Source organism: Microdochium trichocladiopsis (genome assembly GCF_020744255.1).
Source record: "Microdochium trichocladiopsis strain MPI-CAGE-CH-0230 chromosome Unknown B0I36scaffold_3, whole genome shotgun sequence".
NCBI lineage: Eukaryota > Fungi > Ascomycota > Sordariomycetes > Xylariales > Microdochiaceae > Microdochium > Microdochium trichocladiopsis.
The window spans coordinates 3294878-3320629 of record NW_025763546.1 but is presented as its reverse complement, the minus strand read 5'-3'; the positions used below and the strand labels follow the sequence as shown (position 1 = coordinate 3320629).

Below are 25752 nucleotides of genomic sequence, written 5' to 3'. Positions count from 1 at the left end.
ACACGGCACAAACATCACTTCACAGCCAGGACAAGAACACTTACAAGAGGTGGCCTACCAAACTCAGCACATCCTTTTCAAAGCCTGAAAATATGGACACTTCGTGGTCAAACTTTGTATCTGGGCCCACTGCGTCGATCTAATTACGGCCAGATGGAAATGCCAACCATCGCAGCCATCGCAGACGGAAAAATTGCTTGTTCTTTAGCAGATCACGACACAGCATGGGAATCAGGGGATTGACAGAGGCCATCCGGCCTTACGGCACTCCAGATGTACTTGATCACTCCTCTGTGGTCATTGATGGCCCAGCCCTTGTGTACAAGATCTTGAGTGGTTGCCTTGTCCTCAGCCCACGAGATCAGACCTCATTTTGTCAGCCCTCGTACGCGCTGTTGGGACAACTCACCATTGGTTGGCTTGACAAGCTCAAGGCCCACGATGTGACAGTGTAAGTTTTGGGGCAAGATATCCCTTATCAGCACCTCACTACAGAAGCTCACACAAACTCAGGAGGAAGATATATTTCGACGGATATCTGCCATCAAGCAAGTGGGATGTACGAATACAGAGGCTGATAAGCCAGTCCGAGAAGCTCAAGAAATTTGCTTCGCAGCAGAGTCTAGGAGTCCTGGTTCCATCAGAAGATACCTTTGGGGATGTCGTCCCTGACATTGCCCTCACGGGAGCCAAGGGGCACTACTCGAATCAGCAGCTGCCACATCCCGCCTTTCTCGTCCCAAGTGTCATCCACATGTTAAGACAACATGCCCACTGGGGAAACCTGGTGCAGCTTGTGCCTGGAGAGGCTGATGACTTCTGCATTGCGGACATTACTCGAAACGGCGGAACGGTTCTCACAGGAGACTCAGATCTTTTGGTGCAAGACCTTGGCACGGATGGATATGTGTGCTTTTTCTCCGACCTTGCAGAAACTCGTCGTGACGGAGAATCAAAGTTGCAGGCGCTAAGATTCAACTATCAGGAGCTCAACCAAAAGCTGTGCATAGAAGACATAGGTGGACTTACACGAATCGCTTTCGAGATGGACCTTCGGAAGGCTCCACTTGACATCGCCATCAAGTTTGCGAAGAAGGACATCGCCAACTCCGCGGAATCTCCCAAGTTTGCCATTTTCAAGGAAGAGCACACGGTGCGGACGCTTGTGCCACCAGACCATCCTGTCCTTGGGGCCATCAACACTCTAGATCCACGCATGTCTGAGCTTGTCATCCAATGCCAACTTGCGCAAGCACCTCGGATAATACCTACCTCTGGTACGACCCGTGGTTATGACAGACTGTCGATGTTCCTTCCCATCATGATGGAGGACCCCTGCAAAAAAAGTTCCTGGTCGATGAGTACAAATATCCGAGCACTGGCATATAGCCTCGTAGAAGGTTCTGCGCCGTGTCGTGGTCAGCCTGTCATTGAATACCGCCTCTTGAGTGCTGGCAGGAGGCAGGCTGGTCGTGAGGTCGAGGTCTTCGACCGACCGCAAACTGCGGAACGCTGTAAAGGGTTATGCTCAGCACTTGACTCTCTGACCCAGATGCCAATTTTGAAAGAGGGGTTATGGTTTTCGTTTGCAGTCTGGACGGAGCTCCAGTGGCAGGCCAGCGAAGGCGGGAGTCCGGTCAGTCCCTTGCTGCTTCATCGAGCGTTGCGATCAAAGAGCACGCCAGAGAGATATCCGTGGGATCTCATTCACTTCACAGCCCAGGTCAACGCGACACTGTATTCTTTGCGAATGTTACAGCAAGCCTTGAGCGTCTCCAGATCACTGTCTCCGAATCAAGAGGCGCAGGGCGTTCAAAACCTGAGGAAATGGCTCACGGGATTTCCCAGCATAGAGCAATGGCCTACACTTGGCACGATCCAGACACTACTGAGACATCTCGACTCGTCTGGATTATCGAGCATTGCGACGAAATTGGGGGTGACACTCGAAGATCCAACGAAGTCGTCGGTGAATAAAAGCAAGAAGAGAAAGAAATCATCGTCCAGTGTAGGTCGCACGGGCCGAAGGCTACCAAGCTCTGGCTCGAGCAATCCATTTGCGTTATTAGATCAGGGTGAGGATTAGCGAGAAGAACGATTGGCCTCGGATAATGTACCAAATAGGCACGGATTCTGGGCTGCTGTTGGAGGATAAAGAGAAGCAGGCGAACCTTGCCCAAAACGTGCGCCTGCACTAATGCACGTCATGGAAATCTAGATCCATCGCGATTCAGTGCCACACACCAAGGATGAATATCACGAGTTCCATACCAATGAGGTTGCAACAGGTGCACGGGAACGCATAGAGGCGGGCTAGGTGGCCGTGGGGGGACGGATCTGGGGTTGACTATCTGACTCGCATGGCCGGCTGCAAGTCTACGCCGGGGTGCAAGCTGGGCGACGGTTGGAAGCCCAGGCTTTGGAGATAGCGGCCCGGTGGCTGTCTTGGCCTTCTGGGCAGGCCAGAGTCGTGATGCAACGAGGACTTGGCACCGCCGATGGGAAGTCGGGAAAATGAAGCTGGCACATCTCACGCCCAGAGCAGCAGACTGCGGCTTGCCCCTCCAGGCAAACAAGGCTCTAATTCACTGGAACTCACGAGCTGTCAAACGGACCCCTGGCTCGTCTGATCAATTTGCAGAGACGCGGTGACAAGGCCGGGGTGCTGTGATGGTCGCCGACTGGACGGCACAGCGGGTAATTGACCCTGTTGAGCCCTGCAGTGCGAGGAGCTGTCGGGCTGGGCGGGGCGCGCCACTCTGGACCATTCCCCACCAGGGCTGCAGCGCTGCGTGCTAAAGCCCCAGCCAGCCGCCCTGACCGAAGCCGCTGGAGTCGCCATCGTCAACTAGCTTGACGCCAGCCAGGTGACGGCCCCTGCTCGCTCAAGTAAGCTCTCACCTTCCTCCGGACAACGGGGTTAGCCGAGATAGCTTTCCGCGGCCGGCTTTGTTTCCCGCGACTCTTTTGTTCCTCCTCGAACCTCCCGTTCGTTTGCCCTGCTCGACTTCACCCAGCTTGCCTTGGACACCCAGCCATTCTCGCCCGAGTACCCTGTGCGCCTACCGTCGGCTCCCTTCTTCGTGTCGTCATGGGTTCTGTTCACAATGGACGGCTGCCCGCCGCCGGTGCTCCCGGCGTCGGTTACCCTTATGGCCACTTTGGCCACCTCGAGGAGCACGAGGCAAAGGCTCTTGAGGACTTCAAGATCCTCCTCGAGGAGAAGGGCGAATACACCCCCGGCCCCCCCCCAACCACGACGACCCCAAGCTGCTGTACGTGCAAACACCTGCTCAGGCGCACAGGCGCACAGCCGCCAGTGCCTGCCCCGATCGTGGTTTTGGCCACACGTTACAATAGTCGCAGTGTCGCTAACCCGCCGGATCTTCCTGCAGCCGTTTCCTGCGCGCCCGGCGGTGGGTCCCCCAAGATGCCTACACGCAGTTCAGCGAGAACGAGTCCTTCCGGAAGGCGAACCAGATAGACGTCCTGTACGACACCATGGATGTGGATGCGTACGAGAAATCAAAGACATTGGTACGGCGACCCTGGGCATGATGTGCGGCTGGATTGGGAGCGGGCACGTTGTCATAAGAATGCCTTGGTTATGGCAGCCGAAATGCTTGACAAAAAATGCTGACAACTTCCCGCTATCAGTACCCTAGATACACAGGACGTCGGGACAAACGGTATGTTTCCTCCTGCTGATAACTTGAGATCATTGCTAGGCGGGAGCGTGCGCACTAACGACCATGATCAGTGGCATGCCTGTCTATGTTTACCGGATATCGCACCTCGACTCCAAGGCTGTTGCGGCCTACGAGAAAGACACACAGTCGACATACAGCATGGCCGAGACTGACGGCAAGACACCAGCCAAGTTGTTGCGCTTGGTTGCTCTCTATGAGGACCTGACGAGCTTCGTCCAGCCGCTGTGCACGCAGTGCCCGGATCGCGAGCACGCACCGACACCAATCACTCTCAGCACGAACGTCGTCGACATCTCCAATGTCAGCCTGAAGATGTTCTGGAATCTACGACAGCACATGCAAGCGGCCAGTGAGCTTGCGACGTCACACTACCCAGAGACATTGGACCGTACGTATCTGGAATCCTGGATGTTTCAAGCAAAAGTTTTGCAAGACTAACATGGTGATTTCTGCACAGGGATTTTCATCATCGGCGCGCCTTACTTCTTCTCGACAGTCTGGGGTTGGATCAAGAAGTGGTTCGACCCAGTGACTGTTTCCAAGATCTTCATTCTGACCCCAGCCGAGGTTATCCCCGTTCTGTCGCAGTTCATAGAGATGAGAGACATTCCCAAGGTATATGGTGGCGAGCTTGCGTGGGAGTTCTTCGACGAGCCTGCCTGGGACGAGGGTATCATGAAGACGTGCAAATGGGAAAACGGGCATACGGCTTTCCCAGTTGGGCCTAAGCGGTGGGAACTGACCGAGGACGGCAAGCATCTGCAGTGTATTGCTGTGGGCTACAAGGACGGCCAGCCACGCCGTGAGCTCGTCTGCAAGGTCGCCGTGCTGAACTCTGCCGTGGAGACGACCGAACAGACAACGGCTACCGAGGATGCGCCCGTTGTTGCCGAAGACGCTCCAGTGGCAGCGACCCCCGCAGTCGCAGCCACTGAAAGCGCAACCACCACCACTGCTCCGGTTGATGAGAAGACTCCCGGGACGGTCAAGGTCGCCGGCATGGCCATCACGGTGAAAGGCGAGGAGGTGTATAAGGGCGACCACCTGACCACTGCGCCAGTGGATGAGGTTGAAGCGCTCAAGCTGACCGATGACGAGGTCAATGCGCTCAAGGAGAAGAAGGAGGATGCGGCCGTGCCTACTGCTGCATAAGCTCATCATTAGAGTTATGGATCTCGAGTACGTCTCGAGCAGCAGACGGAGTCCTCACTCGGGGTCACGAGCATCTAAACATTGTCGTCACTCGTATAGAGAGTGCCGGCAATGGGGTTTCCAGGTCTGCGCATAGAAGTCGGAAGTGCTTTCAAATACACGATGCATCTGTAGTCGAGAATTTTGCATAAACAAAGCAGCCTCGTTTCCACATAGCAACCAAGCTATAAGACCAAGGTCAGGCGAGGTGTGTTCATGCAGTGTACTTTACAAAGACTCGATGTATTTATTCTATGGTTAGCCAAGTGCAAAAGCCCGCTCAGTCGCCCTCGCTCGGCTTCTATGACTAAATTCTATATGCACTTAAGTCTATATACTTTCAGGCCTCTGTATAAAAAGCAACGCAGATAGAACAGGCCCTGACGCCTGACAACTCGAACTTCTCCGCACGCCCATTCTTTACTCTTTCCTCTCCCCAATCCCCCTCCGCCGCCGCCACTCCTGTATCCCTTTGACGACCTCGGCCCATGTGACCCCGTCGCGGACGAGCCACATGGTAACTCCCAGGCTCTCGGTGTCCCTGTTCCGGCTCTCGTCGTCAAAGAACAGCATCTCTGTGTGCGGGATCTGGGTGCGCTTGTGCAGGGCCTCGAAGTGCCGGATCTTGCTGCTCGGGTAGATCTCGAGGCCGGCGTCAAAGAAGTCTATCGCCTTGCGGGTCTTGTCTTTCTGCTTGAGGTGGGCATTTATCTGGGCTGGTGTTGTGCCGCCGCCGCCGCTGCTGCTGCTGCCGCCACCAGTGCTGCCGTTGCTGTTGTTGACCTTGTCGCTCGAGGCGCTGGCCGCGGCGGTCTCGTGCTGTGCCAACAGCCCGTCGGTGAGATCCTGCAGCCCGCCGTCGCCCAGCACGGTCGCGGACCCGGGGACGTGCAGCAGCTTGAGCATCTCGCGCGCCAGCTCGGGGCTGCTGGTCCGGCTCGCCACGCCGACCTTGACGCCCGCGATCTGCAGCGCGTGAAGGATCGCGGGGACGTCCGAGTAGAAGGTAAACGACTCGCCGTTGCGGTCGACGCCCGCCGAGTGGTTCGCGTTGGGCTTGAGCGGCGGGGAGACGTGCGTGTCGACCCAGAACGGCCAGAGGGTGTAGTCGAGGTCGAAGACGACGGCGCGCGGTAAGGGGAGGGCGTCGTGCAGGATGGACGGGATCGCGCCGTGCGTGGTCGTCGATGTGGAGAGCGAGGTCAGCGAGGTGTTTGTGCCTCCTCCTCCGGTGGAGGACTTTGTTATTTTCTTGACCATGGTGGGTTTTATTTTGAGGCTTTTGAAAAAAAAAAAAAGTTGCGGTACTTGGAAACAGAGGTAAACACTGGGTTTTTGGGTCGTTGGCAACTTGAAAGCCAGAGCAGGCGCAGATCCTCCAAAATAAAGTAAAGAATAGTGACAGTGAAGTTGGAGAAGGGCAGCTTTGACAGATCCGATCAGCGGCGTTGAAGGAGGGGCCAGAGGGTCGTCATAGTCCCACTTTTCTCCGTGGCAGTCTGTCCCTATTCGTGGATGATGTATGTAATAGGCCCCTACTTACGCTGCTTAAGTACCTAGGTAGGTATACATATGAAGTGCAAGAACTTGAGTTTCAAGTGCCGACTGCAGAGGGATCCGAAACTTTGGACAAGATCAAATCTCGTGGGACGCAACAACAATCTGCCGTCCCACATGATCATGGTGGGCACATACAATGATCCGTTGAGTCTGGCTGGTGTTGTTTCTAGTTCGAGAATGGCATGTCATTCTATATGTCGTTCAAGCAAAAAAAAAAAAAAAAAAAAACATGTTGACACCAGGATTCGCAGCCCTTGAATGACATGTCGATACGAATTGGTCGCTTTGAAGAGTTGCAGCTTCACCATTGAGCTCATGAGTTATGGGTCCGTCGTGTGGTTTGGAGTAGCGCCTCCACTGGCCATTTTGCAGGGGCCTTGCCAAAGTTTGTAGGCTTCCTTTCCAGAGCCGCAAGCTCCACACGGGATCGCGGGTCTCCAAACTCCAACTTCAAACATTCGTCCCCCAACGAAGCTACGCTACCTACACACGCACGCAACGCCCAGTACGATTTTTTAGGTCCACGACCCTCTTGCGCATATCCGACGGTACCTATTCGACACTATCCTCCTATAAGACTTGCAGCACATCTCAAAAGTCGTGGGCAAATCGAATTCATCTCGTCTATTGCTGTCTGCGACACTGTCGCACCTCGCAACCTCCAAGGGAGGAAAACCCGACAGAGCCCTCTCTCTCCCCACGCCACATCAACACACACACGCCGAGTCATGCCCTCCGACACAGCGAGCTATCTCGCGGCACACTACCTCACTGCAGACCCGAAACCGAGCAAGAAACGCAAGCGCAGCGGCAAGAACAGCGCTCAGCAAGACACCGGCCTAATCATTGCCGACGACGACGCGACGGGCTGGGGAAACACCGGCGGCCATGACGACGACGACGTGGATATGCTGGGAGGCGGCGCAGGGGCGACAGTCGCGGGGACCAGCGCCGAGTTCCGCAAGGCCAAGAAGAGTGGGTGGAAGTCCCTCGGCGGAGGAGGCGGCGTGTCGACGACATCCTCGACAACAACAACAGCAGCACAAGACTCGACGACGACTACAAACGCGGAAGCAGACGCAATAGTAGCCTCAGCCGCGAGAGAAGCCACATCTAGGAGCGGTAATGCCGAAGGCGGCGACGAAGACGACAGCCCAGCGGTCATGATGTCCGACGGGACCTATGCGGGCCTGCAGTCCGCCGCCTCCGTGTCGGCCCAGCTCGAGAAGCGCAAGGCCAAGGAGCGCGCCGAGTTTGACAAGCTGCGCAAGTCGCACAAGGAGGCCGAGACGGTGTACCGCGACGCGACGGGTCGGCGGGTCGATGTCGAGTGGAAGCGCGCCGAGGCGCGGCGCGAGGCGGCCGCCGCCAAGGACAAGGAGGCCGCCGCGCAGCAGGCGCTCAGGGGAGAGGTCCAGGAGGAAGAGAGGCGGCTGAGGCGGGAGAAGCTCGATGACGCCAAGCTCATGGGCGTCGCGCGGCACGCCGACGACGAGGAGATGAATCGCGAGCTCAAAGAGAAGACGCGCTGGGGAGACACCATGGCGCAGTTTATTGAGCCCAAGGCGGCCGGGACTGGGCCGGCTGCCGGCGGCAAGAGTGGCGGTGGTGGGAAAAGGATCAAAGGGCGGCCAGTCTACCAGGGCGCATGGGCGCCCAACCGATACGGCATCAGGCCGGGCTACCGCTGGGACGGGGTAGACAGGAGCAACGGCTTCGAGGCGGAGCGGTTCAAGGCGATAAACAGGCGCGAGCGGAATAAGGGGCTCGAATACTCGTGGCAGATGGATGAGTAAATGGATATACATGTCAAAAGCGTCATTTCGAAAAATATGGCATGCATCTCCAGTTGAGTTGCTGTGGCAGGGTTACGCACAACTGCACGCATTAATCATAGAATTGAAGAGAGTACTCTTGGACACAGCCACTGTCAACGGACGAAGAAACAGTTGTTTAAGGAATGGGGAGCTGAGCCCGCGTATGCTATGAGTTGAAATCAAGTTCATGCCATGGCCTCTCTTCAACGCGAAGCTTGGGGCATTGAGCAGCATCGCAATAACATGTACCTGACAATGCTTGCTGTACTTGATGACATGCTATTCAATCGATATTCCATCGGATGTCTCTGAGTCGCTCGCGTTGTGCTTTGGTCGAAGATTGTCTTGGCCAAGCCGAAACTGGAGCCCAGCTCGTTGACCAGGGAAACTATGCCTTCCGTCGCAAGAGCCTGTCTTCGCCAAAGTCGCAGCTCAGCTTGACGAGGCGGAGCCACTCCTTCCTGGGCATGAGACCGTCCTGTCCGTCCGTCTTCGAGATCCGACCAGCAAACGCCTTCATAAGCTCGCCGATGGTCACACCCTGAGGGCGCGCAGGTAGGGCAGCCGAGATCTCATCCAAGGTCGGCGCATTCGTCCACGACTTCGCCGGAGCAGCTGGAGAGCCAGCGCGGGGAGTTGCAGAAGCACCAGCAGGGCTTGCAGCCGCGGCTGGACTGCCTGCTCTTGATCCTCCAGGCGTAGGTCGCGCGTCACCAGCTAGGAGACCCTTGCGCTTCTTCTTTCCGCCAGCACCGTCAGACATCTCACCTGCAGTGCCTTCGCCATCGCTGCCCGAGCCGGCCCCACCACGGCCGCGTTGGCTGCCGGGCATGGGTGTGCCACCACGGCTCGGTCGCGATGAGTTGATGCCTGTCTTGGTCTTCTTGCGTGTAGACTCCGTGCCACTCGAATCCGAGACCATGGGGGACCCTGGCCGCTTGAGCGACTTGCCTTTCTTAGCGGCCTCGGCCGCATTCTTCTTCCCTTGTGGAGTGTTTGTGCCCTTGGACGAGGTTCCTGAAGCGGCAGCCGCCTTATCCTTGTCGCCTTTCTTATCCTCGTCCTTCTTCTCCGTCTCCGAGTCTGACTCCGATTCGCTCTTAGGGGAAGGTCAGCTTGAGGTTCAGAGATGTTCAAGATGAATGAACTTACTGATGACGTTGCGAACGGGTCCCGGTCGTTAGACGAATCAGAATCATACTGAAATTGCTTGTCACGCTTGCGAAGAGCCTTCTTCAGATGCTTGCCCAGCCGCTTACGCTCCTCCTCCTCCTTGAGCTCTTCCTTCTCCTCTCGCTCAACCTCCTTCTCGTTGGCGTCGCCAAACAGGTTCGCACCAAGCTGCTCGCGACGCACACGGTCGTTTGAGTCCTTGGTATCTTCATCGCGGTCTGGCTCGTACCCAGCTGTCTCGTCGTCATCTTGGAACTCATCTCCAGACATGTCGATGTCGTCGTGGTCCATCTTCTCGCGCCGTGAAGCGTTCCTGAACGAGGCGCTCTCTTGCTTGACGGCAGTACGCCCATACATGATCGTGCGAGAATCCGCCATGGCTTTCTCCTTGGCCTCTCGCTGAGCATCGCGCATGGCCCAACGAGTCATGGGCGCCTGCTTCGCCATCGCCCTCTCTGCCTCCTCGACGGTCATGGCTTGGATCGCGCCTCTCTTGGACGTGAACCGATACCACTTCTCAAGAGGGACCATGCGGAAGCCTTGCCCATCTATAAGAAGGGCAACCTTGGCATACGACAGAGGCGCCTCGTACTGCCCAACCCACACATTGCGCGCGTCCGCATCTTCCAAATGCCATGGCAGCGCTTCCTCGTATCGGATCTCGCCTTCCTTCCGCTGTTGTTCGGTACGAGGCTGCCACGCGACTTGGGTATGCGGCTTCTTCTCCTTCTTTGGGTCTTTCTTTTTAACAGGGACCTCCTTAATGACTGGGGCCTTCTGCGCATCGTCTATGGCGCGCTGTGCTTCCCTGTCGGCTTTGATCTGGGCCAGTCGCTGTGCCTCGGCATCGTCCACCACCGGTGGCTCGGGGATGTGTTCGACCTTAAGCTCACGTCCCGGTGGCGGCTGGCGCGGATCGCGGCGATGGAGAGTGACTGGCCGGGTGAACTCGTTCTGATTCGTAGGGTCGATGCCCGGATCATCGGGTTTGGTGAATCTCTGTGCCGGCACAAGTCGCATGATGTGGAAGCGCATCCCTTCCTTGAGCGCTCTCTTCGTGATCCGCAAGGGATAGTCGTTTGCTCCTTCAGGCTTGGGGAAAGACCAGCCGCCATTCTGGGCGCGGAGGCTGTCGAAGTTCTGCTGTTTCTGCTGCGAGATCGGGATGGGCTTGGGTAGGGAGCCCGGGAGGTTGGTAACGCTGGAGGCTGCGGGAGCATTCGCGGTAGGGGGCGGACGCTTGATGACGCGCTTGCGGCTGACGAGGGGGTTGCTTGAACCGCGACCGGGAGGTTTGCGCAGAGGATTGGCGCCTGGCGGTGGTGTCGGCTTCTGAGCACCTGTCCCTGGCGCTGGCACGCCATTAGGAATGTTGCTGCTCATGCCGCTGGTGTTTCCGGCGCGTCCGGTGCAAGTTGAGAGATGCTGTGAGATACAGATGAGATGTTGGAATCTATCAGACGCCTATGCAACCATTGAAGCACAATCGAGCATTTGGAGCGTGAATCTTCCGCGAGGCAGCACAATGCCACGGCCGAAGTCACGAGGGCCCTGGAGCGCGCGCCGAAAATGGACGAAGCTAAGCCCTCCGAATTGCAAGCGCGTGTCGGGCGACGATTGTGATCTCCTGACTGAGAGGATTGGCTTTGCTGCTGTCGAGACGCGTGCGCAGCCGCCTGGTGGTGCGAGGACGATGGAGCAGCAGTCAGAGGCGGATCAGGAGCTCGCTGGGATGCGGCCGAGCACTGAAGCAACCTTGACGTTTGCTGGGCTGGTGACTCAAGTGGGCCTCCCAAAGAGGAAGAACAGGCAGAGGCGGTACTTTGCGACAAAGTTCTCCCGCCGGCGGTCGCACTGATCATCCCCGCAAAACGTCATATTGCTGAGCTTCCGAGCCAATCATGGGCTCTTCTGGCCCCAGTTGAGCCGCAGTACTTTGCGGCTAAGTACTCCTCAAGCCTCTGGTCCCTGATCAACCCACCAGCCCACCACAGCTCTGCAGGCACAGCTCCAGCTCGTGCATGCCAACACAAATGAATCGAGTGATATTCCACCTTGCTACAGCTTCAGGTCTTCAGGACATGAGCATTGCCTACCTGACGTAGGTATTCCAGGAATTCTCCGAGCCAAAGCGAGTTCAGCGCCCCACGGGCTGCCTCAGGCACGCCACTGTGACACCGTGAGGCCAGTTCCCGCTCCCTCACATGGAAGCCTCGTTTGCAGTCTCGGCGCAGGACCACTACAACTCCGCCATGTCCACTCCTGCAACACCCACGATCTAGCCTCATTACAGTCTTCTGCGCGGCCACGACACCGGCCTGCCCACAAACCAGAGTCTTTCCTGGTGTGGCATCCACGCTCTCGCAAGATCTGACGAATGCCTGAGTAACGCCAGCGTTGCCCTCTCGCGACTAGTGGTCACCAAGATCGATCCGCGAGCATGCAGTCCCACGGTTCATCGTCCCCGCTGGAGGACCGCCTCAGGGGCCTCATCCTGAGCAATGACACTGCGAGCCCCGACGGACCGTCAGGAGCTGTTCAAGGTCAAGCAGGTTTTGCCCAGGATGCGGCAGCGTTGGGGCCCTCTGCTGAGCCTCCCCAAGGCCCTCAGCGGAGCACCAAGAAGCGACCTAACCAAGCACAACGGCGGCAAATGAATGCTCAGCTGACCATTCCTATCGATGTTCGCCAGACCTCCGCCCCGATTCGTGATACGAGACCAACCGGTCAGAGCTTTCATCCTGGACCGAGATCCCACCAAGCAGCTCATCGCCAAGATTTGCACCAAGGACAGTCCCAAGGGCGTGGACAGGACGCACGCGGGTTCCTCGCAGCCCATCAGCAGGGGCCCCCGGGCTTTCAACATGGCGAGACACATCGTGGCTTCCATGGTGTGCAAACACAGGACTGGAGACAGCGCCAGCACACAGCCGATCAACGAAGTCCACGTGGGGTGAACGCTATTCAGTCTAACGGTTTCGCTGCACGTGGCCGCGGCTCACAACACGGCCACCACTACCAAGCCAATGGTCGACAGTATTTTGTTAAGCCGGAGGAGCTTGCAAATCAGGCTGCCCTCTTAGACTGGCTGTGCCACCAGGTCAACTCTGGCGCAGAAATTGAGCCTGCTGAGATTGCGGAGAAGGAAAACTTTCGGCTCCATGTCCAGAGCATATGCCAAGCAGCGGTCCATCAATATGAGGCAGAGACAAACCAACGCGTGGATTTTAGACCTGAAAGCGTGGAGTTGAAGTGTTTCGGCAGTCTCATGTCCGGCTTTGCGACAAAGGCCGCAGATATGGATTTGGGAATCGTCTCGCCTATGTCAACGACCCCCCGGAGCACGCGGAGTCTCCCATTCCTCGCATCATCGAAAAGGCGCTCCTTGATGCCGGTTTCGGGGCCCGTTTGCTCTCACGCACTCGGGTACCAATCATAAAACTTTGTGAACGTCCCAGTGCCCAGCTTTATCGCGCCTTGGTGGAAAATCGCCGCAAGTGGGAGAATGGCATAGTTGAAGAAGATCATGATGTGGATGAGGACGTCCATGAGCCCCAGGACGGAGCGCATGACTCCGAGTTCGAGCCGCAGACCCCCGTGGAACCAGTTGTGCCACAGCTGCTCACCGGCGAGCAGGAGATTACTTCTTCAACTCGGAAAGCTCAAGCACCACCAGCTTCGACCAGACCTAGGCAGTGGTCACTCAAGCAGTCACCAAACCAGAACCTGGCCAATTACTATGGCCAAGCCAAGAAGCTCATTCGTCAACTGAATGCCCGAGACCTAACACATTCCAACTCTAATGATTTCACGCCGTCGGATTATGTCCTTCTCAACGAAGTCTGCGAAGCATTCGTCTCGGGCTTACACGAGAAGGCTTTGCAACAAAGACTTCAGAACTATCCTTCGTATCACAATAGCGCGGGTCCTCAGGGCACGCCTTGCCGGTCTCTCATGGGAGTCTTCAAAATGGCCGAGGGAGAAAGCCTCGTCATGCTTTACGAGAACAAGACTATCAATGAGGACAATTATAAGAAGGAGGCTCTATCCAAGGCAGTAGTCCAGGCTTGGCAAAGCTTACACCACAGACCTGGAATCAGTCAGAACCCGCTCGCATTCAACAAAGAGTTGCAGCATTCCGTAGAAACCCTGCGGCAGATTCCATCCGTGCAGCTCATGCAACTATCCCAGGAACAGCATGAGCCGGCCGCGACTTACCATGCCAGGACCTTGAGGGCACTCAGGGATCTTTCGGGCCCGGAGGGTCCAACCTCAGACGTACTTGTCCTGTCGCTCGCCAAATACGTGGCAGGTATTTATGACGTCAACATCCGCGAGCAGGTGCGGGAATTTGCGTCTTCATCGGACAACAGATCCTTGCACGATGTTGCGCTGAAGCACAAGATCCTACAACTCGTAGACGAATACCAGAAAGCCCTGGACAAGGAACTCTACGCAGCACGAGATGTTCCAATTGTGCGAGCATACATCGATCTCTTGCTCCGTGGAGCTGTAGATGCTGCTACTGATCAGCCTGTTGGCCCTGCAGGCTCCGTTGTTGTCATACCCATATCCCGAGATTCTGCACCACTCGTTGAGAAGATACAACTACTCCCGGACCCCTCGAAACTTGCTCCTAATCAGCCAAAAGACAAGTACAATGACAAGCTCGAGTTTCCCAAGTCTGACATTGGTGTTCAATGCGATATCAACTTTTCGGCTCATCTGGCCCTCCAGAACACCTTACTGCTGCGATGCTATTCTCGCACCGACTCTCGCGTGCGCCCAATGGTTCTGTTCATCAAGCACTGGGCCCGTGTCCGTGGTATCAATACATCGTACCGCGGAACTCTGAGCAGTTACGGCTATGTTCTCATGGTTCTGCACTATTTGGTCAACGTTGTAGAGCCATTTGTGTGCCCAAATCTGCAATTGCTGGCACCGCCAGATCCGAACCTGCCACCAGAGGCGCTGGAAGGACTCACGACTTGCAAGGGGTACAACGTCCGCTTCTGGCGTGATGAGGAAGCCATACAGGCTCTCGCAAGCAGCAATAGATTGAATCAGAATGAAGACAGCATTGGCACGCTTCTTCGTGGCTTCTTCGAGTACTTCGCCCAGAGTAACAAGATGAGCACCGCAAACAAGCGAGGTTTCGACTGGGGTAGAGACGTATTGAGTCTTCGCAACCAGGGAGGTCTATTGACGAAGCAAGAAAAGGGTTGGACAGGCGCAAAGACTGTGCGGCAGCCACAGTCCGGTCTTCTTCCACATTCAGAGGATCAGCCCGCACAGGAGACACCCAGCGACGACCCTGCTTTCGAATCCGAGAAAGCTCAAGCGGAAGGAGGCCCAACGGCGGACGCTTCCGCGGCTGCCAAGCCCGCCGAGTTCAAGGAGGTTCGCAACAGGTACTTGTTTGCGATTGAGGATCCCTTTGAGACAGAGCATAACGTCGCACGTACCGTTACGCACAACGGCATCGTGTCGATCCGAGACGAGTTTCGTCGGGCCTGGCGTATCATCAAGTCGGCCGGTCGAGGACCTAGTGCTCAGCCTCCCATAGAGGATCTGTTGGAGGACGTGAATGCGAAAAAGGAGGCTGAGGGCAACAAGGCCTTTGCAGCGCTTCTGAAGGAGATTCACGGCCTGGCTTAGGGTTTGTAACTGTAGGAAGAAAATGTTGGTGGCTGGGTCTGGTTGATCCCATGTCTAGGTGTATCGTTTATGTTCACGAACTTCCATACAGTGTTTGTTGGTGGTGTAGCACATCTGGGACGGTCTACATGGAGACATGATTCATGCCGGATTCGTATCTTTGAGCTACTGGCAGTCTACCTGTAACAAAATCTATCTTTTTTTTCTCGCGAACCCAGATGGTGTTGGTATGACCCGCAGACTATGATGAGATGAAGGATGCGCTGCGCCAACAACACCAGGGTATCTCCCTAGGCCAAGAGTCCACCATGCAAGTCGTTACAGAGTGTACCAATAGCACGTGAGGGCGCACCTCGTGGGGGTTCTCGCCCTCGAGGGCTCGCACATGAACTTGCCGATTAACTTTTAAGGTTGAGGGCCGGTCGTTCTCAGTGATTTGCCCGATTGGCACAGGTTTCCGAGCTTCATTATACTCGCGTTCCAAAACAATAAATGACGGTTGTTGTCATCCTGACCCTGTGGACCTCTGGGACCGTGCCCGCCCAAGACGTCGTCATCACACTGTTGGAAGTTTTAGCAATCATACCGGCTCTCCATCTGGGTCAGACTGTCCATAGTGTCATCATGTATCAGGTCAATATGACGCGCGCAGCGATTATTTGGGCGATGAGGTTGGCGTCGAGCTAGAAAGCGCATCAGAGGCGCTTTGTTCACAGAGTGATAGCCTTGTCTCGCTAAATACCTAGCACCCTGATTCAGAGGTTTCAGGGAATACTCAGAGTTTAAAGGACTTAAGAGGGCTCAGATGGCCAAAGTTGCTACAGAGGGGTAGCATAGAACACACTAGGCTTGTAATTGTCTCAGCAACTGCCGATGGGAAGCCATTCATAAACTTTTGGTGAAACTAAAAATCAATTGCGAAAAAACGACAGACTCCTCCAGACGCCAAATTCTCAGACCCGCTTTCCTAGTACCAACGATATGACCCCAAGTTTCCTTGCAACCGTGGAGCTTCTCCCGTAATTCAACCCATTAAACAGGGAGATCGATCCGCTTGCAAACCCCAACCCTCTATACCCCTAACCCTTTATACCCCTTAACCTTTATTCCGTCTGGCCCTCTGTAATCCCTGATCTTGGTATACCTCGCGATAATCTCACGATGACGACGATCCGCGTGACCGTCTGAAAGCCCGAGGGGGTGGTCTAAGTGGTGCCTTGCCCTTTCCCTTGCCGGCCGACCACATGCCGAAACTTGGAGGTGCCGAGCCCGGTCTTTGAGGTCCTCCTCCGAACGATGATGAGCCGCGCGACGACCACCTGGACCGGATTGGCGGATCGGACGCGGCTTTCCGGGACACCTTCTTCAGCCCTGCGTATGGCGAGGATCTTGGCGGCCCTCGTTTCATGGCGGAGCGCGCAGGTGGTGGTGCCAGTCGAGAAGGCACCAACGGCCGGCGGAATGACGTTCTTGATCCACCAGAAGACGACGAGGACGAGGTCGACGACGAGCTGAATGCAAGTCTGTGCCGGGTTGTCGGTGTCGACCAGCCCGCGAGGCCCTGCTCGGCGCGGCCCGCATAGTTGACCGACTTTGGCTTGAGGAACATGTCCTTGAGGATGCCGCGGTCGAAACACAGGGCGACGGTCCAGAGGACAAAGTACGCCCAGGCGGCGCCGTACGCGGCGTACAGGCGGCGGTGGAAGTCTGAGATCTCGGGGAAGTTGTGTACGAACCACATCATGTAGCCCGGCCGCGTGATGATGAGGACGGTCAGGGCGATGCACAGCGCGAGCAGGAGCACGCTGCAGAACAGGGTGACTGCCGCGCGGAGCTTCTGCGACCCGGTCACCGTGTAGCCCTTTTGGATGAACAGCACGGGTGTCAGGCCCGAGGTGATGGCGACGACGAGCCACCATGCTGTGATTTCCGGACCGTTCCACCACCACGTCTTGAAGTAGGGTGCGCAGAGGAGGCAGTGTTGGATGATGATCAGGGCTGCCATGGTGACCTTGTGGAGCTTCAGGGCCGACTTGTGTTCGTCGTCCGGGTCGTAACCACCCCGAGAAGGCGTGGATCGCTCATGCCAGGTATCGGGATAGCATGGTGCCCTCAACGAACGGTTAGGGTGGGAGCCGACGTCGAAGGGGGTGAAGCCCCGGGGACCCATGGTGATGGCGGCTGTTTGCTGCTGGTGGACGTTTTGTTTTCTTTTCTGCTGCTGGGCGTGGCGATTGCGATGATGGTTCCGAGGAACAGCTTGGTTGATTTTTCCAGGTGTCTATATCTTGTCTCGATAGCTCCGGTGCTGATTCTGTATGGCTTCGATGTGGTCGGTGGGATGGCTTTGATGAGCTGGACAAGATGTTCTTGGTATCGAGTTGATCTGCTTGCTGAGCTGATGGTCTGCTACAGGACATGTTCCGAGATCTCGTACGACCGGCCCTGCTCTTATATGAAAGAGAAAAACCATGGTACGTTTCTTTGGCATCTCCGGAAAGTGCGACGGCGGTTGATTCGGAGATACCTCTGCACCTCTGCGCCGCCGTGGCCCGACCTCTGGGCTGGGCAACTCAGACTCTGGTCAGTCATGGATGTCGGAGATGCCTCTAGGCCGTTCCGGGCTCACAACCTCTGAGAATCACGAAGCTCGTTAAAGTTGGAAATACGTCCTTTCTCTCAACAGCCGAGGATCCCTAGGTCTTGTAATACACGAATGTGTGAAGTGTCATAGTATTAAACGCATGAAGACGTAACTGACTGAGGACAGATGACTTGGGCTCTCAAGGTCTAAAGATCGAATTATTTGGCGGAAGGGACAAACAGCTCAAATTCTCACGGCTTATTCCTATTAGCCTCTAGATTGTGAATATTATTATTATTGCGGTTACTATTACTATTATCAAAGAAACCTCTGAACCGTCTGAATCCTTTAGCCTGGGCTTCTTGAGAAACGTCGAGAGTGCTGGGTGGACTTTGAAAGGGAAACCGCCAGGTGACACGATAGTTCCTAACTGGACATTTGCACCGATCACGTCTACATGCTCGAACATTCGCTATATCCTTCATCGATTTGGGCACACTGCAAACTCCACGCGATCATCTTCCATAGCAACAATGGGCATTGGTGCTTCGACTACGGCTTCCAGCGTAGAGCGTGTCTGGGCTATACGCTCTCGAGTATCGGGAGGGGAACAAATCATTCAGGATAAATGAAGCCAGAGTGGGCTCCAGGGAAGCGGCACGACGTATCATGTCGATTTGCCTGCTGTGATGGCCCTGTCGGCTTAGATCCCAGGGCCACGTGCCGTGGGCTTTCGCCCTTCTCCACTACCGGATGTGCATCATCTGGCCCAGTCCAGATGCGTCCTGTCAGGCCATGCAGCGCACACAGAGTAATGTCCCAATCCGTGAGTGATTGACAATGCTTGAGATCTTGCCCCGAATCCAGGGGATCGGGTTTCGATGGAGCGCTTGCAGGATGGGGACCCTGTTGTGGGCGTCGAGTGCATCCGGGTACGGATCCAGAAGGCTGCGTTACCCACTTGTGCAGGAGCTAGGCCGCGTGCTCTGGGACCTGCGGTCATTTAAGAGTGTGTCATGCATGGCATACGCCAAGCTTGGGGGACAGAACAGGTCCAGCGAGATGACGATCTCTGCTGGGGCGGGAGGATGCGCGGCAGGGCTGAGTGTTTTGACGGGAGGGCCGGAGAGAGGAGCTGTCAAAGGCGGGATGTCGTCAGGATCAGTCAGCAGGCAGCGATGGGACGGGCAATGATGATTGATGATCGCGTGCTCGCGGACAGGTGGTGGGCAGTGAGTGGTGCATCGTGATCGGACGGGGTGACTGGGCCGGATGATGTCGCCTGGAGACCTTGAGTGAGTGCAAGTGGGAAGAGAAGGGGCTCTAGGTGGGGGGCGCCTCTTGAGCGAGGCAGGCAGGGGCCATGGGGGGGGGGGGGCAGGGGTCGTGTGAGGCCAGCTCGTGAAACAATCACATGCAAAGTCTCGAGGGGCCATAATTACCCTGGCCGTGGGCTGAAGATTCTGGAACAGTGTCCACCACAGCCAGCATCTTTTGTCCACCCTGCGGCGGGAGCTTGCAGGGACAAGTCAAGGAAGCAACTTGCTGGCGGGCGATGCAATCTCGCGACAAGTAGCCATGTTGAGAGACGAAGCACACAAGGTTGGCGGGTTGCAGCGCGGCCCAGACAGCGTGCAGGTGGTCGCTGGTGGTAGTGGCCCAAAGAGGAAAGGAGCTTGGTGCTCTGGCTTACCTAAGGCAGTGACGCCATGGTTCTGTCGCAGGTCGGGAGCTGTCTGTTGTGCACGAGGGGGTGGAGGGGTCCTTGTTTTTCCCAGCATCCATGCCCTAACTTAGCTTTGTCTCGGGGCGGGCCAGAGGTCATGATGATGATGTGATGAGTCCCAGCCAGCCAGCCAGCCAGCCAGCCTTGCCCAGCTGCCTAGCTGCCCTGGTTCTGCTGCTAAATCTAGCCTGTTGTCGTCTTCTCCCATGTCACACAGGCCATCCACGGCCGTCACTGAGGGGCATGTACGTCTACACCACCTTGGGTACATACATGTCTCATCAAGCCAACATCCACGTCAGCGGTGCATGATGCCGCGGGAAACACACACACCAGCGGCAGCACTGGCCGTTGGGGATTGAGACGAGCGCAGTTTGCCAGATTGAACCAAAAGGGCTGTCCACGGGGAGTACGGAGCAGAGTAGAGATAACAAGTGGATATCACAGTGGCTCCTCCCTCCCTGCACGCATGCATGCATGCGCCTGCTGCTCCTTACCCGCTAGACTAGTTACTGCCCTTCTGCGGGTGGGTGGGTATCGCGGCCGCCGTGCAGTCCCTCTGACGACAGCGACCACACGCGACAAAACATGGCCTGCCCTCCCGCTCCCCAAAAGCCGGCCTCCCGCTCCCTCCTTTCTGCTCCCGCCTGCTGCTCTCCCACCTCTTTTCCATCGTCCTCTCTGTGCGAATCCAACCACAACTCTCTGCTCGTCTCCTCCAAGCACAATCCAGCTCTCTCGCCAGAATGTACGTCGCTCGTCCCCATCCTGCCTGCAAATCCCACCTGCCTTGCGCCACCGGCAGGCCAGGGAGCTCCGTCTCCCTCTGTAGTGCCTGCCAGGCCGCCTCTCCCACAAGCTGCCCCTCCTCTCCCAGCCTGCGACAAACTTGCAGTCAAAGCTGACCCTCTACAGCACGACAGCTTCTGCACTCCCGAAGACCAAAAAGATCGTCACCAGATCCTCACAATGGCCGAGACCGCTCCCGCCGCCAACGGCACCGACACCCTCACAGGCAGTAAGGTAGGTGCTCAGTCCCGTTTCCGAGTGAATCACGTGCTTCCAATGCCGCATCTCTGCCAGGCGCGCTTCGCACAACCAAGTCGGACAAAAACTGACAATCTGAGCCACCATTTAGTCTTCTTCACCCGGCCCCGGTTCCAGTGGTCCAGCGTTGTGCGCCTAGACCAGCCCAGCTAACAGCACCTCCCCTACAGACGCCCAGGCTGCCTACCAGAAGCTCGCCAACGGTACGTGACCACATCCAGCACCATCAGCCCTGGCTTCCTGGTCTTCCACCGTAGACAACAGGACGTGCCCGTGTTCTCGAAACTGACTTGCTTTGTCGCAAATTTAAGGTCCCGCTGCTCAGTCTGCCAAGGACCAAGCCGCCAAGACTTCCTCCGAGTTCTCAAACCTCGCCAACGCCAGGAAGACGCCCGCCGAGCCTGCTGCCACTGGCCAGCCTCTGACGCATTACCACTCCTTCTTCTTCGAGCTCCTCTCGTGGAACAACCCTAGTATGTTGCAGAGACCCGCGTCATAAGCTGTTTCGTTATCCCATTTCAGCGCACTGACGTCATGACAGGAGCTTCCGCTATTGCCTACGCCTCCATCGTCACTCTCATCTTTGCCGCCAGATACCTCGACATCTTGCGATATGCCTTCAAGCTGACCTGGATGACACTTGGTGTCACCGTCGCCGCCGAGGTTATCGGCAAGCTTGTCATGAGCAATGGCCTCGCCACACAGCTGCGCCCTCGCCAGTACTACACAATTCAGAAGTCTACCTTGGACGCCGTTATTGGCGATGTCCACGAGCTCATCAACTTCTTCGTCATTGAGGTTCAGCGCATCCTGTTTGCCGAGAACGTTGGTGCCTCTGCTGCCGTAAGTCTTCGCGTACACTATAGGAAAACCCGCAGCTACTGATTTCGCTCCTACCAGGCCGCCGTTGGCGCATTCATCTCGTACTACCTGGTCAACATCGTCCCGTACTGGGGTCTGGCTCTGATTGCCACCACCGCCACCTTCTTCGTGCCTTTGATCTACACCTCCAACCAGGAGCTTATCGACCACCACGTCAAGCACGCTGCCGAGATCGTCAACTCTCAGACTGAGCAGCTCCGCAACGTCGCGAGCAAGCACACCAGCCAGGGCGTCGAAATCACCAAGCAGTACATGGGCGACTACACTGCCAAGGCCCAGCAGATGATTTCTGGCCGCTCTCCCTCGCCCGAGACTGCCACCAAATCCTCGAAAGTCGGATCGGCCCAGTTCCCCGAGGCTCCAAAGACCGGAATCAACGAGTTCCCCGCCGCGCCCAAGACCGAGCCCTCGACGCTGAGCGAGAAGGAGCCTCTCATCAACGCTTAAGCGGTTCCCGCCAGCCAACGACGTTGCCGGGGGCGGTTCAGACCGTAACGCCATGCTGTGCAGTATGGCGATGAACCGACTCACGGTGGCTTGCCATTAATCAGACACGCGACTCTGGCCACTTTTGACAAGTGGCAGGGTCAGACTACAACTCGACCCCTCGACGGACCTCCACAAAGCAATGACGAGCATGTCCGGACTTCTGCTATTTTTCGGCGTTGGGTTATGGATTCATGCTCTTGGAACATCGGCATACTGTTTACGAGGGAACGACTACAGGTACTAAATCGGACAGGGGAATGGGGATGCAATCGAGGAAGGAATCGTCCACCAAATCTACCTCTGAAGAATGCGTCGAGGAAAACGAGGCGAGGAGACAAGGAGAGGAGATTTGTGTATGCGGAGGGCAGAAACAGGAACGAGAAAGTCGTTTACCCAATATCATTAATTCTTTCCACTAATTGATCGTCCCCAAGCCTATGCACACGAGCGTCACGCACAGGTTTTGTTGTTCCCTGTCGTGACGGGCCGATGGCAATCCGGGTTCTTGGAAGATTGATTCAGGGTTTGGAGACAGTGTGCAGTCGAATTCATCCGCCACGGGCACCGACTGCCGGCAATAAATACTATGCAAGATGTTTGCTCTCTTGTCTATCTTGTGCGTGCTTGCTGTTGAGCTTTATTCTAAGATGGGGGAGGATTAAGGCAAAAAAGGTGTTGCTTGGCGCTGAGCAATGCAAAATGTGAATAGTCATCATCCGTAAGCAGAGGGCACTCGAGCCTGGCTCTCCCTCTCATTATTCCAACTTTGTACTTCTGCCCTCTCCCTCCACTCATCTTCGCCAGCCCCAGAACCCACCTCCGGTGGCTGCGGTGCCAGGGGTGGTTGCTGGGGTGGTCGCCGAGCTCGACGACACTGTTCGGGTATTGCTGGTCATGCCCATTCCATCCGTGCTTCCTCCAGTGAGCCGACTGAACACTCCCAGGCCACCAGAGTTGGTGGCCGGCGGCGTGTCGACTGCCGCAAGGCCATATGCTTTCCTGAGCGTTTCGAGTTTCTGCTTGTACTCTTCGGCTTCCTGTCGAGCCACTGCTTCTGCCGTCTTGGCCTGCACCAGCTCAAGGACGAGCGTCTCATGTTCGCTAATTGTTGATGTCATTGGCTCTGTCTGAGTTCGAACAATGGACGAGTTCCGAGCCGGGTAAGCTTGGGTGTTTGGCGTCGACTTGCTACGTCCCAGCTTGAGCTCTTTTAGGCCGCCCGGCCTGCCGTTTGCCGGCGCTCCCGTGTCCAGTCTGCTTGATGACGAGAACCACCCAGGCTGTTCCGATGATGCGGTCGGGGCTTCTATCGAGGCGCGGCCTTTCATGCTGTGAAACTGCTTCTCGAGTCGTTGCCTGTCTTGATGAGCACTTCTTAGACGGCTGTGACTCTCCCGCAATTCTTCCCGTAGATTGCTCGCCTCCTGTGTCAATTCATTGACGCGTCGCTCCGATTCTCGTGTTTTCGAGGTCTCGATCATCAAGTGTTCCTTGGTCCTTTCGAGCTGTTCACGAAGCTGAGCTTTTGTCTGGGCCATGGAGGACTTGCGCGCATGCCCTGGGTTGTTGCTTCCAAACCGTTCCTCGACATTCTCGACCAGCTGGCGCAGCTCGGGCGTGGTAAGCTCATCAGTCGCCATTTGAACAGGTGAGCTGTCGTCAGAGTCTTCCGTGGAGCTGTTTCCAGAATCTGTGCTGTCTCGTTTGGTATTCCTCTTGAGCCCGTCCAGCAATGATCTGACAGCTTTCTGGTCTTCTTCCCTTTCCTCCTGCTGGCTTTGCAATTGTGTGGCAAGGAGCGCATGGTTGCGCTGTAGCTCGCTAAGCGCAGTCAGAAGATCCTCGATCTGGTTGTGCAGGGATTTGTCTTGTGTATTGCTCGTGCCCTGTGATTTTGGTGCGACCGGCGCCGATTCGCGAATCGAGTTGGCATCGGCAGTAGAGGAATCTCTGGATATTGCTGTAGCGTCCGTAAATGTGGTGCTGAGAATGCTCGAGGAACTCGCCTCCACTGAGTTCAATGTCGAAGCCAAACTTTGCTTCGAAGTTGACCTGCGTAGCATGCTCAATGGCCGGGAAGGCGCAGTGAGGCCTGGGCTCAGCGCGCCGCGCGGAGAGGTGACTGACACGCTAGTTGTCCAGAGGCGACCCAAGAACCGCGAAGCGGCGTTGCTGACTGCAGAGGTCCGTCCAGCATTGCTAGTGGCGACCTTCTCTTCCCGGTATTGAAGCTCAAGCTGCGCCAGCCTCTCTCGGGAGACAACATTCGACAGTCCAACAAAGTCCTCGACAAACTCGTCTGCACTGTAGTGATAGCAATCCCACAAACCCCTCGATAACAAGAGATGCATGACATCCTCGAGCTCCGTGCAAGCCAGGATTCGACTCTCGTTCTTCTGCATGAGCGAGAGAGCGACACGCATGATTGTTTCCGAAGCGCCCTCTGCGAAGATGACGTCGTAGATGCGGAACAGCATGGGGAGCGGGCAGGTGGTAGCGAAGAAGGACAAGAACCACTGTGATACATAGGTCGGGTCGACCTGGAGTTCCTCGAGGTGATTCGACACGGCCGTAAAGTGCTGTCGGAGAAGCTCTCGGAACTGGTAGATGCGCACCTGCAAGCCAGACAGGTCCGGCAGGAAGCACGACCGTAGGTCGTAGTTCTCCATCAGCCTTACCAACACACAGAACGCCTGATTGTCCGGCATGTGCATCAAGAGCGGCCCGACCAGGAAAGCGAGGCCTTGGCAGTACCCAATCTTTTGATCATAGAGACTGAAGCACTTTAACACGCGGCCGAGCATACGCTGCCCGTCGCCATCTGGATCTCTGAACATGTCGACTCCTGGGAAGCTTCGGCCCAGGTCCTTGCCGATGATCCCTTCGTAGGGGCTGGATTCGCCGCTGAGACGCTCGAAATGCTCCAATAGAGTCGTGTCACCGGCCTGCGCCATACTTTGCCAAACGACGCCACGCAGGGGCGGGGGGATGCCACTGCGGATCTTTCTGGAAAGTAAGGTTGGCAGCCGCGCTGCGGTCTGTTGGTAATCCTTGACCAGTGCCATGTAAAACTCGAGGTCCGTCATGGGTGGAGGCGGCACAACCGAGTACCGCAGGGCCATTGGCGTCGGACCATGGGCCATCTCTCTAAGCTGGGCCATCGATGGTGGTCTCGGGCGGCGTGTGGCTGGTTGTTCTACGACATTGACCTTGACGCTCTTGGGATTGATTGCCAGCTTGTTGTTTTCTTGTTCTAGTCGTGCAAGGAGCATGGCCGTTGACTGTGAGGTGTGCGAGAATGTTAGCACTTCTGGTCTCCTTTTGGGAGCGAGTAACGGCTGCTCTACTTGGCCAACCCCAAGGAGAGAAGGGAGCGAATGGAAAGCAAACATACGTTATCATCTTGGTCCTTTGACTTGCTTTGCTCGTCTTCGGTTCTTTGGAGCTCGTCCCAGTTAACTTCCTCAGGGTCCGAGTCCTCATCGTCTTCAATTAGGCTGGTCTTCTGAATCCTGGTGCCTCTCGGGGACTCGGCTATGCTTTCAGTATCCTGAATCCTGGTGCCTCTTGGGGACTCGGCTATGCTTTCAGTATCCTGGATCCTGGTGCCTCTTGGCGACTCAGCTATGCTTTCAGTATCCTCGTCCTTGCGCTTTGGTTCTGGAACAGGCACGCTCTCTTTGATCTCCGCTGCGTCTCCGTTGTCAGAGGCAGGTGTCTGGAGCTGGGCCTCGCTGGCAGATGTCGCAACGGCGCTGGTTGGCGTGCACTCAGGTCCGAATATACTCCTGCGTGTGGGCAACATGTTTGGCGGGACGTCGGTGTTGACGTGGAGCGATGGAGGCTCAGAGAGGCGTACGGTGACCATTGAATCGTGGCCGTCCTTGTCGAAACCGCGCGAGAGCTTGGGGTTGG

At 56.3% G+C, this 25752-nt stretch overlaps 9 protein-coding genes across 9 annotated transcripts; 6 read left to right on the top strand and 3 right to left on the bottom strand.

Annotated features, from left to right (window-relative positions):
- Positions 1 to 12: 12 nt before the first annotated feature.
- B0I36DRAFT_264818 (XPG domain containing-domain-containing protein) lies at positions 13 to 2580 on the top strand. Its single transcript, XM_046151192.1, has 2 exons — positions 13 to 451; positions 514 to 2580. The coding sequence occupies exons 1-2, from the start codon at positions 225 to 227 to the stop codon at positions 2084 to 2086; spliced, it is 1800 nt and encodes a 599-aa protein (XP_046015716.1). The 5' UTR covers positions 13 to 224; the 3' UTR covers positions 2087 to 2580.
- A 511-nt stretch (positions 2581 to 3091) lies between these two features.
- Positions 3092 to 4862, top strand: B0I36DRAFT_238310 (CRAL-TRIO domain-containing protein; the record flags this gene model as incomplete). The annotated part of the gene is made up of 5 exons (XM_046149599.1): positions 3092 to 3279; positions 3396 to 3537; positions 3658 to 3689; positions 3761 to 4098; positions 4168 to 4862. 5 exons carry the CDS (start codon positions 3092 to 3094, stop codon positions 4860 to 4862), a joined length of 1395 nt encoding a protein of 464 aa, XP_046015715.1.
- A 459-nt stretch (positions 4863 to 5321) lies between these two features.
- On the bottom strand, positions 5322 to 6161 carry B0I36DRAFT_238129 (magnesium-dependent phosphatase-1 family protein; the record flags this gene model as incomplete). Its single annotated transcript, XM_046149584.1, has 2 exons — positions 5322 to 5612; positions 5772 to 6161. 2 exons carry the CDS (start codon positions 6159 to 6161, stop codon positions 5322 to 5324), a joined length of 681 nt encoding a protein of 226 aa, XP_046015714.1.
- Positions 6162 to 7189: 1028 nt separating this feature from the next.
- Positions 7190 to 8257, top strand: B0I36DRAFT_238443 (Pre-mRNA-splicing factor of RES complex-domain-containing protein; the record flags this gene model as incomplete). The annotated part of the gene is made up of 1 exon (XM_046149615.1): positions 7190 to 8257. The coding sequence occupies one exon, from the start codon at positions 7190 to 7192 to the stop codon at positions 8255 to 8257; it is 1068 nt and encodes a 355-aa protein (XP_046015713.1).
- A 409-nt stretch (positions 8258 to 8666) lies between these two features.
- B0I36DRAFT_239706 (uncharacterized protein) lies at positions 8667 to 10834 on the bottom strand (the record flags this gene model as incomplete). The annotated part of the gene is made up of 2 exons (XM_046149707.1): positions 8667 to 9377; positions 9431 to 10834. The coding sequence occupies 2 exons, from the start codon at positions 10832 to 10834 to the stop codon at positions 8667 to 8669; spliced, it is 2115 nt and encodes a 704-aa protein (XP_046015712.1).
- A 645-nt stretch (positions 10835 to 11479) lies between these two features.
- Positions 11480 to 15326, top strand: B0I36DRAFT_318742 (uncharacterized protein). Its single transcript, XM_046153332.1, is given in 11 exon segments — positions 11480 to 12764; positions 12794 to 14242; positions 14258 to 14350; positions 14360 to 14468; positions 14481 to 14559; positions 14575 to 14623; positions 14645 to 14692; positions 14702 to 14841; positions 14863 to 14999; positions 15018 to 15034; positions 15050 to 15326. Coding segments are annotated over 11 exon segments (3054 nt in total). The 5' UTR covers positions 11480 to 11891; the 3' UTR covers positions 15110 to 15326.
- A 1419-nt stretch (positions 15327 to 16745) lies between these two features.
- B0I36DRAFT_318740 (uncharacterized protein) lies at positions 16746 to 17936 on the top strand. The gene has a single exon (XM_046153331.1). It carries the CDS (start codon positions 17193 to 17195, stop codon positions 17745 to 17747), a length of 555 nt encoding a protein of 184 aa, XP_046015710.1. The 5' UTR covers positions 16746 to 17192; the 3' UTR covers positions 17748 to 17936.
- Positions 17937 to 20388: 2452 nt separating this feature from the next.
- Positions 20389 to 21795, top strand: B0I36DRAFT_360954 (Reticulon-domain-containing protein; the record flags this gene model as incomplete). Its single annotated transcript, XM_046158414.1, has 6 exons — positions 20389 to 20442; positions 20558 to 20576; positions 20637 to 20669; positions 20778 to 20939; positions 21008 to 21309; positions 21367 to 21795. The coding sequence occupies 6 exons, from the start codon at positions 20389 to 20391 to the stop codon at positions 21793 to 21795; spliced, it is 999 nt and encodes a 332-aa protein (XP_046015709.1).
- Positions 21796 to 22628: 833 nt separating this feature from the next.
- Positions 22629 to 25705, bottom strand: B0I36DRAFT_239759 (rab-GTPase-TBC domain-containing protein; the record flags this gene model as incomplete). Its single annotated transcript, XM_046149714.1, has 2 exons — positions 22629 to 25118; positions 25232 to 25705. 2 exons carry the CDS (start codon positions 25703 to 25705, stop codon positions 22629 to 22631), a joined length of 2964 nt encoding a protein of 987 aa, XP_046015708.1.
- Between the last annotated feature and the right edge of the window lie 47 nt (positions 25706 to 25752).